Source organism: Bos mutus, chromosome 19, assembly GCF_027580195.1.
Source record: "Bos mutus isolate GX-2022 chromosome 19, NWIPB_WYAK_1.1, whole genome shotgun sequence".
Taxonomy (NCBI): domain Eukaryota; kingdom Metazoa; phylum Chordata; class Mammalia; order Artiodactyla; family Bovidae; genus Bos; species Bos mutus.
In genome coordinates this window covers 37,381,189-37,392,544 of record NC_091635.1, presented here as the reverse complement: position 1 = coordinate 37,392,544, position 11,356 = coordinate 37,381,189, and the positions used below count along the sequence as shown (strand labels likewise).

General features: G+C 56.9%; 1 protein-coding gene across 1 annotated transcript in view; it reads left to right on the top strand.

The window, feature by feature from the left end:
- The first annotated feature begins 369 nt into the window (after positions 1-369).
- The window catches only part of BAHCC1 (BAH domain and coiled-coil containing 1), a 56,664-nt gene continuing 45,677 nt past the window's right edge, over positions 370-11,356 (top strand). The window contains 1 exon segment of the mRNA XM_070390196.1: positions 370-550. Within this exon segment, the coding sequence (XP_070246297.1) occupies positions 373-550 (178 nt within the window). The 5' untranslated portion in view covers positions 370-372.

Sequence of the window (11,356 nt, the reverse complement as noted above, 5' to 3'; positions counted from 1 at the left end):
CAGCGGGGAGACGCGCGGGGCGCTCGGGGCCCGGCCGCCCGGCCTGGCGGGACTCGGGCCGGCGGGGTGGGAAGGGTGGCAGGCGGGCGGGCGGGGGCGGGGACCCCCCGGCGAGCTGAACCCCCAAGTCACCTAGTCTCCTCTGCTTGTCTCCGCAGACTATGGATCCGCACGGCGGCCGCCGGCTCGGCACGCGGCCGCCCGCCGAGGAGCCCAGTCCGCCCGCGTGCTGACCGGCCCCGCCGCTGCCGCCGGTGACCCCAGACACCGCCTCCTCCGCGCCGCCTGCGCGCCGCCCGCGCGCCGAGCCGCCCCCGGGCCCCGGCCGTGCTGCTCCCGGGAGGCGGCGGCGGGCCGGGGCCGGGGCCCGGCATGGATGGCCGCGACTTCGCACCGCCGCCTCATCTGCTGTCGGAGCGCGGAAGCCTGGGCCACCGCAGCGCCGCCGCCGCTGCGCGCCTCGCCCCGCCCGGGCCCGCCGCGCAGCCCCCCGCTCACTTCCAGCCCGGAAAGTACTTCCCGTCGCCGCTGCCCATGGCTTCGCACACAGGTCAGTGCCGGCCGGGCGGCCGCGGGAGAGGAGACCCTGCCGCGAGGTGGGCATGGTCGAGGGTCGGATGGGAGCCTGCCCCTCCTCTCTTGGAGCGTTTGCGGAGAAGCCTTCGGTTTCATTTCCCTGCTCCGGCACCGGTGGCGGCCCGCGCGTCCTGTGGGGGCTCCCCGAACCGGATCATCGCGGTTTAGAGTGCCCTTCCCCGGGGTCCCCCAGGGTCTCGGAGGGGCAGCCCCGGAGCCGGCTTAAAATAAAGCCTTTCCCCTCCTGCACCCTCCCCCACCCCTTCCTGCCGAAGAACTAAATTCCGCGTAAACCTCATTTCTGCATTCTGCATTCACATCCTTAAGACATTCCGGGGCTGGGACAACGAGGCCACTTTCTGCGGGAACAAAAACGGCTGTTGTGACTTGGGGAGGGGAGTTGCCGCGGCCTCTCGGATTAGGGCGGTGTGTGCGCGGGGTGAGCGTTAATAGGGACTGCTGGTGTAAGACGAGCAAATCCTGTTTCTATATAAAGCCTTGAAGTGTCAGGGCGAGAATGGGTTTGCAGGGGATGCATTTGCTTTAACAAGTGCCTCTGGTATCCTGCTAAAGCCGGACAAAGCGTGGCCAGATCGTGGCCCAGCCTCTCGGCCTGCGCTCTCGGGGAGGGCAGTGCCGGCGCCGGCTCGGCTGGGGGCGGCGCGGGGGCCGCCGCCGGATTTCGGTGCAGGCGAGTTCGCCGCAGATTTGCTCCAAGAGGAGAGAGCTGGGGCCTCCCTGCACTCCAGACCTCTCCCGGGAGAGAGCTGTTCCTTGGCAGAGCTGACGCAGATCTCCAGAGCGGTCCCCCTCTGGGGTGGCTTCGATACTACTGTCGAGCCAGGTCAGAGGAGAAGCAGGGCCAGGCAGAGGGTGGCAAAGGGGGCTGTACCTCGCGGAGACCCTGGAGGTCACTGGCCAGCGCCGGCTGAGCTTGCAGGAAGCCGAGTGGCTGCGCGTTTGCGGACCCGCTGGTCACCCTGGAAGGTTGGCTTGCCTTTGTTTACAGTTTGTTCTAAACATTAGAAATGTTGTTTGACTCTTTTTTTGTTGTTGTTGTTGTTAATTTGGCAGTAACAGTTATTATTGCTAGCTTGATGAACTGTGAATACTAATAAAATTATATCTGCTTTAATGGGATTACAATTAGTGTGTGGATTAAAACGGATGGCAGAGTCAGGCTAGAAGGGAAAATGTCAGAAGGGAGGGCAATCAGAAAGAAAAACATAAATTTCCTAAAAAGAAAAAAATAACGAGAAATTGCTTAATTACTAATGGGCTTTTAGCATTTACCACATGAGATTCAAAAAGTTAGAGCAAGCTGGAAGTGGAGGGGCTGGACTCAGCCCTCTCCTGGAGTCAGCGCTTCGCCCGCGTTTCCTGTTCCAGTGTGAGCCTTCTGCAAGGCTGCTTTTTTTCCTCTGCCTCACTCTTCCCTCTTCCTTGTTTTTTTCCTCTTATAGATTTATAACTCAAAAGAGCAAAAGCACTTGCCTGGGCAATCGGTGATTTTAAATATCTGTCCTTACTGTCCCTGTGGTTGTCTCTCCTGCTCCTGCATTGGAGATGCTGCCTGCCCAGCTCAGCTCACACTGAGGGGCTGTGGTTGAAGGCTTGTGGTAGCCTTAGGGACAGTGCCACAGTGTCCCTAGTCCTTTCTGGATGCACCCCCCCACCCCCGCCATGCCATATGCCATGCCCTCTAACCTGGAGGGTAACAGAAGCAAGGGTTCAGAAGGGCCCCTGACACCAAGGCTGTCCCAGTAGTGCACTGACAGGCTGGGGCCATGCCCTCCTGGGGGCTGGGAGAGGGCAGGGGTGGGGGGGGGGCGCTTGGCCAAGCTGGATTCCCCATCAGTTTAAGTCACTGCTGCCTCCCTTGTCCCTATTCAACAGCCCACAGCCCTCGCCAGATCCTGGTCAGCCGCCATTTCTGCTTTCTGCTCTTATATCCAGATGTAGGCACCCCCAGGCCAGGTGGGAACATGGTCTGGGTGACCCGAACCATTGTCTGGCTCATTCCAAGTTTGACCACGTGGTTCTAGGATTGTAGGCCATGGAAGGACTGGAGAAATCAGGTGGGCGCTGGCCTGGTCTGTGTCCTTGACCCAGACCCTACTCACCTTCCCCATATGCAGGGTGTTCTAGAGCTCACTGGAGGTCCCCAGGGCACCCTCAGAGGGGGCACCTGGGAGCCCACACATCCGCTGCTCCTGGAGGCTGCTTCTACCTCCCTGGGGGACCAGAGAGACCTATTGTGCCTGGAGATGTTCAACCCATTTGTGATGGGAAGGCTGGCCTAGAGGGCGTCCAGCTAGAAACATCTGCCGCTGAAAGGCTTTTGAAATTGCTGAAAACCAGGATCTTGTATTGGTTTTAAAATTTAGCTACATCAATTAAAAAAAAAAAGAATTATACCTCAGACTACTTTGCTTTGGTCTGTATCTATATATGATCCAGTTTAAAAAAGGAAAAAGTATAATTAAGTTAAATTTTTTTTTTTTTTTTTGCATCTCGTGTGCGGATTTCAAAATGGCCAGTTTGGCGGACTTTCTTCCCATTTCCGTGACGGCCTCAGGTCCATAAGCCAGGCTGTAGCAGCCCAGCCTGCCCCTCCCTCCACTGACTACCCTGCTGAAAGGAAAATTGCACTGAGCTTCTTCCTATTTGTTCGGCTGTAACATGGGAGTAGGATCCAGCCACCAGAGATCGAGTCCCTGGCCTCTGAGGATTCCTCGTCTTGGCTCGGCCCCCCAGCCTGGGCCAAGGTCTCCCTCCCTGCGCTCCTCCAGTGCTGCCCCCACCCAGCGCTTTCAAAATGTCAGTTTGAAGGACCCCGATGGGATGTTGGGCTCCAGGGCTTCTCCCATTGTTTTTCTAAAAATGAAAGTGCGGATAGCTTTATCATCGGGCTGTGGGGTTTTATGGTAAAGTGCTGTTCCAGTAACCTTGTCACCAAAAGGTGCAATTAGAATGTTTGGAATCATTATTTTTAGTGCAGTGTTAGATTTTGTCTCTAATACAGATGGTCCGGAGGCAAAGCTGTGAAATCTAGGGGGGAAAAAATGAAAATCAACAACACACCAACCCAAGGTTTCTCATCAGCGCTACTGCCTGGAGCGATTGGGATTGCGCCTCTCCTTGGAGGGAGTGCGTCTAGTAGGAGGCAGCCCTGCCTGGGAGAAGCCGGGTCCCCGCCCCCTCTTCCAGCCGGTCAGCTACAGCTACTGCCCTTCATCCTTCTCTGTGTGTTACCCTTGGGGCCAAAGGAGAATCACTGGGTCTCCACCCAAGGAAGGCGGAGGTTTGGGCAATGTGACTGCGAGTGGGTTCTCCTCTCCACCCCTTCTCTTGGCTTCTTTGGCGTGTAAATGGCCTGGCCTGGAAGCCAGGTGCCCTGGGCCTGTGGTTGTTGTTGGGAGTATACAGGGCGGCAGGTTCCTTCTGGTGGGAGAACCACAAACTTCTCTCCTGCTAAAAGTGCTTCTGATCCTCAATCTCAAAAAGAAGAAGAAAAACGTGGTGGGGGATGGGGTGGGGAAGATAATTTCCTGGTGTGAAAAGACCCCATCAAAGGATCCCCCTCCTTTCTCATGTGATATTTTTTCGTATAGGAAAAAAAATACAATTTCGTAAATACCTCATTAACTCAATGACACGATGGAGTGTTTCGGCAACCGTTACCAACATTAAGTAGGTGTGAAAAGAGTTACTTTCCGAAGACTCTACCGTCCTGCTCTGTAAGCGGCAGAAGCAAACATCAAAGCCACGGCCGCCGTGTGGAGCCCAGAATCCAGCGGCCGCGTGGACTGGCCAGGCTGCGGCCGCCTCACCCACCCCAGCGAAACCATTTTTGGAATGTGGGTTTTTTCTCAGTGGGGCTTGTAGTGCCCCCTTGTCTGATTATTCCTACAGGGATATTCCTATAGGAATATCCAGGTCACGTGAGCACTAAGGCAAATTAGCCAGAGAGGCAGGGAGTGGCCTTGTGCGGATCCCAAATCACCCCCAAATGCTCCCGTTTATTCTTAGAAATCTCCCTCGTCTGCTGTGAGACTGGGTTCAACAGCCCGCACAGACAGGACAAAACGCACAGGAGGCTGTTAGAATAACATGGAGGGAGCTAAAAATACCCCTCAGAAACACACATAAAAAAGCCAAATCCAACAACAGAACGAGCTAAAAATATTCCAGGCTTTGGCAAAGAGCACAGAGTTAAATAAATTATACAAGAGCCATTCATGGGAGCAAGTTGACTTTCTCTCTTACGGGAACTTGGTTCAAGCTAATAAAAATAATAATTTACTGGCCACTGAGCTTTGCTTGAGTTTAGATTTAATTGGTGGGGCTTCTGGCGTTTGTCACTTCTTGGCGATTAGTGGGCTTGCCCTGGCCTGGGGTGGGATGGGGAGGGGGTGCTGAGTCTGGGTCCCTGGAATCAGGGGCAGGGTTCTCCTCCCCCCATCCCACCCGAGGAGCAGGGCTTGGGTACAAGGGCAGGATGCCCAGGAGGCCAGAGAAGGAGGAAGGCTACAGGGGAGTGGTCAGGGAAGGCAGAAAAGGGACAGGCAAGGCGCCGCTATTTTAATTTGATAAATGATCGTACACCTTTAAGAGTGTGTTTTAACAATCAAGATACACTCCAGCAAGTTGATAGGATGTTCGCTGTCAACTTACATATGTCATCAGCGCGGGCTGTGAGCATAAATAATGTGCGAGAGTGTGCGGGATGCGCTGCAGCCTCTCCGGGAGCCCGGCAGGTAGCACCCCTGTCTCTCCTGCGGTCTGGAGGCAGCTGCCAGAGGAGGAAAGGGTTGGGGAATTCAGGCCGGGTCTTTCCTCTCTGGGGAGTTCCCAGATCTCCTCACCAAAATAAGAGCTCCAGACAGTTTGCTCAGGGAAACCACTGCGGGTGTGATCTGGGGCTGGAATCCAATATTGGCTGGTGTCTTTTCAGGGAGCAGATGTCTTAAGTTCAGCCATTTCCCAGGAATGTCAGACTTCCACCTTGGGATTAGGGTCAGGGTAACCTCCTTTGCTCTCTCTGCTTATTTGCTTGCTCTTGATGGGATGCCCACCCCACCCCCCAAAATCCCAGCAGGCCCTCTCAACTCCCAAAGGACTACACTTCCCAGAATGCCCCTGGTCTAGCTCCAGGGTCTGAGCCTGGGACCGGCCCTAAGCTGGGAATTCCCAAGCTCAAATAGAGTTCAGCCAGTACCACTGGGAATGAGTGCTTTCTGGGTGGAAAGGGGCCTTGGTCACCACCCCCAGGGTCCCCTTGCCCTTTCTTCTGAAAGAGGCCTCTGGGTGGCCTCTGCCCCCGCGCCCCCGCCCTGCCCTCTTCCCTACCATAAATACCTGAATATAGGCCCCCAAAGATGGGAGCTGCCCCTCTACCCCAGGGACCTTGTGCGGCAGGGCAGGCAGCTGCCTTGATTGGCATGGCCAGAGTCTCAGGGGGATTCCCACCAGTTGCCCTGATCTCAGCCCTTTGCACAGGGCTTTCTCAGAGGGGCCCTGGATACACTGGCCAGAGGTCAGCATGGAAGGGATTTGGGGACTCCACCTGGGTGGCCTCAGGGCTGATCTCTGCCTAGAGAGTCCAACAAGAAAATCCAGCACAGCCTCTGGAGCGTCGCTCCTCCTCCCAGCCGCACGTCACCAGGCAGCAGTAGCCCTGTCAATGCCATATTGACCAGCGTCCACCTTGGATGACTTCTGATGACTAGAAACCATCCCCCCAGGGTGGAGGTGCTGCCTTAGCCTCTCGGAAGGGGGCCTGTCATCACCCATCCAGAGAAAGTTCTCACTCGGGCCACTACCAGCAGCCTCTTGGAAAGGTGGGCGCCCCTTGGAAAGGCCGTCCTCGGAGATCTTTGCTGGGCCTTGTCCCAGAGCTCTCGAGCTGATGCCAGGGCTTCAGGGTGCAGCACCTGCCCTGTTGGGCAGTAGGTGACTCGCACTGCTGCGCTCCACCTGCCTCAGCCGCCAGGGCACGGCTCCCCCGGGGTTCCTTGGTCCCTATTAACCGATGGGGCCTTCTTTCTCCCACCGAAGATTCAGCATTAAAAGCAAACAAGATCACAACCAGCATGCACTGTCTAGAACACATCCCTGCAGCTCTGGGCTGTGCCAAGGAAGGTTCAGGCCTTGCAGCCTGTGCTCTGGGGCCGCTGCTCCATCTCGGCTTTGACGCCCTGCCCGCTGACGTTTTTATGGGATAATATACCGTTTAGATCACGCAGGCCTATTTGTCAGTGGGCCGCCCCTGTTTGTTGTAATATATAATATTACTGCCTCCCGTGGCCCTGCCAGCAGCTGCCACCAGAGGATGGGGACCAGTCGGGAACTGGGTGTGGGATTGGAAAGGTGGGGCGCAGGGTGGGAGCTGCCCCAGCCCCACATAGGGGCTTGGTGTGGGTTTGCAGCAGGCTGAGGGCCTGGCGGGGAGGCATCCAGTGCTCAAGCAGGGAGCCAGCCGGGCTGGCATCCGAGGGCTGCTGCAGCTGTCCAGACGATTAGGTTCCAGATTGGATCAGCCAGGAAGCTTTTTTTTTTTTTTTCATTCTGACCTAGAGCCGGGGCGGAGGAGGAGGGAATGAACAGGTGGGTTGGGTTCCCTGCCCCCTCGCCGCTCCCCCCAGGGCCCCCAACAAAGAGTCCAGTGTCTTTAGATCCAAAGATGTTTGACGATGGGGAAAGGGGACCCACTGTGTGCCTGGAACCGAAAGGAAAGTTACAGCAGTCCTGTTCCATCCAAGTGCAGGGACTTGGTTTCCAGTAGAAATTACCAGAAATGCAGGGGAGGGGCAGAGGATGCCTGGGCTGCCGAGAGAGGCCCATGTGCGGCAGACTGGGGTCCCCCAGGGTGGCCTGGGGCTGTCTTCTTGGGGCACCCCGCCAAGTGAAAGAGAATCATCAGCCACATTTAAGTGGTTGTTTATGGACTAAACCACCCTCTGCCATCTCCTTGGGAAGAGGCAGTCTTGGCTCTAACCCTGTGCTCCTCCTTCAGGGAAGCCAGGGCCTTTCTTCCTTGGGACTTTGTTCTCAAAGGCAGCTCTGGGGAGGACACCATGGCCCTAATATCACACAGCCAGGCCAGGGAGGGCCCCTACCCTCAAGGCAGGTGTGCTGGGAGCCCAGCTGGATGGGGGTGAAAAGAAGGTAGGTTGGGGACAGTGGGATGAGACCCTACGGGCGGGACCCAGGGTGGGGATGTGCTGATGGGGGTGGGGAAGGAGCTGCACTGCCAGGCTGCTCTCCATCAGCATCTCAGGGCAGCTCTGTGTGGCAGGCTCCAACTTAGCACCAGCCTTGCTGCCTGGCCCTGCTTGTGTCCCCTTTGGGGGCAGAGGCACAGACCCTGTCATCGTCCCCACAGTCTCACCAGCATGTTAACTAGCCGAGCTCACACATGCATGGACACTCATCACACCTGCTCATGTGTTCTCATACCCTGAGGCATGTCCTTACACTCACATGTGCTCACACTCATATACACACACTCACTCACAGACACAATGGACCTTCAAGGAATCACATCCCAGTTGGCCTGGGGGAGAGCCAGCGGGCCCAGTGATCAGAATGGGTGTTCTGGTCTGTCTCCACTTTCCACCTCCTGCTCCATCCTGCAGCTCCTGGCCAGCTGCCAGAGGTGGAGCCTAAAGGTCCCCAGTGACCTTGGATGGCAGACTCAGAGCCCGACATGCCGGGCTCGGTGCTGGTGAGCTGCCTGCCCCTGCTTCAGCCCCCTCCTTCCCTCTGTCACCATGGAACCCATCTTCTGGTTTCCACTGAACTGGAGCTGGTCCTTTCCCAGCACCTGCCCCAGGCTTCTTCCAGTGAATCTGTTCAGTTCATTTCCGTCACTCAGTCGTGTCCGATTCTTTGCCACCCGTGGACTGCAGCACGCCAGGCTTCCCTGTCTATCACCAACTCCCAGAGTTTGCTCAAACTCATGTCCGTTGAGTCGGTGATGCCATCCCACCATCTCATCCTCTGTTGTCCCCTTTTCCTCCCGCCTTCAATCTTTCCCAGCGTCAGGATCTTTTCCAAGTAGTCAGTTCTTCACATCAGTACTTCACAAAGTACTGGAGTTTCCGCTTCAGCATCAGTCCTTCCAGTGAATACTCAGGACAGATTTCCTTTAGGAGGGACTGGTTGGATCTCCTTGCAGTCCAAGGGACTCTCAAGAGTCTTCTCCAACACCACAGTTCTTCGGCACTCAGCCTTCTTTATAGTCCAATTCTCACATCCATACATGACTCCTGGAAAAACCATAGCTTTGACTAGATGGACCTTGGTTGGCAGTCATGTCTCTGCTACACCCACGCCCAGTTCCTCTAGGAGGTGCTAGTCAGCTTCCCCGCCCTTTCCCGACCTGCAAGTCAGTCCCAAGCCTGTCTGAGCCTTCAGCCCTGCTTCTCTTTCCCTCAAGGTCTCCCTTCCCCAAGCCCCCTCACCCCCACACACCTTAGGTCAGCTCCCACCCCCTACTCTTGTCATTCCACTGTCCCCAAGCTTTCCCAGTATTCAGCACCTATGCCCAGCTACCCACAGGCTCCGGCCACCTCTGCCCCTCTTTGCTGCCTCAAGTACCTTCTCTGCCCTGTTCCCCTGCCCCTCTTGGAATCTTCCTACCTGGGCAGCCCCCACAGTCACCAACGCTCAGATCCCCGTGACCTCCGGCCCTGACCGTCCTCAGCAGTCTCTCTCACCAGGCCTTGCGGCAGCTCCATCCTCCTCTACATGGAGCCACCTTCCCTGAGGGACGGCAGGGTCCCGAGTCTGGGTGTCTCTGCCTTCCATCCCTCTGTTTCCCCGGAGCTGGGCCTGGCCATCACAGGCCTCCCTCCCTGCAGGACGGCTGGGGCGAGAAGGGGTATGCTTGTCTGTGCACACCGAGGCAAAGCACACACGTGCCTTTAGACACAGAGAGAAGGCTGTTCGGTTTTTCTCCTACCAGTGTGCCGCCACACTGGAAAATCGAGAAGATAACGCTCTGGGAGAACCTCATTAGGAAGAGAAGGCCAGGAAACACAGGGGTCTGGATTGGCCCTTGTCTCTACACTAGAAACTGCCCCATACCTGACCACACGTGGTAGACAGTCTTGCTGGCAGTGTCTCCAGCCTGCGTGGCCACCTCGCAGGGATCAGGTCAGCATCTACTCTCCTTCCAGAAGCACCTTCTGTCATCTTCAGAGGCTCCCAGACTGTGTTTTAAAAAGATGTCAGAGCTAAACAGATTGGCAGGAAGGGCAATCCCCTCCTTCTTAGCTCCATACTCGATGGCAGGGGCGAGAGCGTGGCAGGGAGTGGTCTGCTGGGCAGTACAGCCCAGCGTCATCTGTATGACACCAGGGCTGGCCCCTGGGTGCACACGTGAGGTCGGGCTGTGGAGAGAAGGGGCCGGTGGGGATGGAACAAGGCTCAGGACGGGGACTGTCCCTGCAGAGACTCCCCTGCCCCATCCCGCTCCAGTAAAGGAGGGATCTGTTGGAGCAAAATCTGGGCAACAGGTGGGGCCACTTCCTGCCTGTCTCTTGATTGGCCCTGGCACCCTCTGCAGGTGGCTCTTTCACCATCAACAGGAGATTCTGTGTGTGATGGGGCACCTACGATGGATCAGAGGGTAAAAGCCAATGGGTTCACCTGGGCCCTAAGGCCTGGGGGGCAAGGAAGGACACATGCTGGGGAGAGCTGCCCTTCCCTCCCCTCTATGGTGGCTGTTTGGGTGACTGAGTAGGCAAGAACTAGGGGTCAATCAACAAGAGAAAAATAAGGGCTCAGGAGAGATGAGGGAGCAGGGCTGTGGCCCCTCACCCTCTGCTCCGTGTGCCTCCCTGGCCGGCAGGTGTGGTGGCGAGGGGCTGTGGGCACCCGAGCGTTGTATAGCCAGGTGGGGCCCCCATGCTACACCACTCTGTTTCCAGCATTTACGCACCAGGAGGCCTAGGAGCTGCTCCAGGTTCTCAGCCTCGGCGCCCAGCCTGGCCTGGCAGGAGTGCGTGGCTGCTTGGGGCTGGTGGCAGTTAGTGGGACCCGCTGCCTGCATGTCTCCTGGAGGCTCTTTCCCACAAGCCCTGCTACTCCAGATCCTGGTCGCTTCTCCTTGCCCAGGCAGCACTCACGTCCTTGCAGCTCTCACTTGGTGGGGCACGGGCCCTGATGCCTCCTCTCATCACCCCTTATAGGGTCCTGGCAGCCAGCAGGCAAGATTCAGGACCTAGGCTCGGACACGGGTGCAGTGAGGACAGGACCAGGCTCCTGCCCGTGGCGCCTCCTGGCCTCGGCAGCACCACGCGGAAGGGCGCCAGCAGATCCCTCTGTCCCTGGCTCGTGGGCACAGCCCTCCTCGCCCTACACAGAATGCAGGTGAAGAAGCCGGACCTGGGGTCCCCCAGGACTTCCCAGTCGGCCCGATGGGGCAGCTGCCCTGTCCAGCTGCCCTGCCACATGCCTGGCCAGCGGGTCACTTGAGGGCAGTTTGCCTGAAGCCAGTCCCTTTTTCAAGACATTTTGCATCCCTTTGGGTCTCCTAAAAATAAGCTTTTAATTTGTTTTAAATTAATATTAAAATTAAAGCTCAATTAAATTGTAATGCATCTTTAGGCGAACTCTTAAAAAGCCTTTAACAAGTGTGAATACAGGTAAAATCAAGAAAAGTTGGAAGGTGCACACAAGCAGCGGCGTCTTTCTACCTGTCAAACGTCTGCTCCAAGATAAAGGCCAGTGAGATGGTCCCAAGCAGCTGTGAGGCCAGTGTGGGTCACGG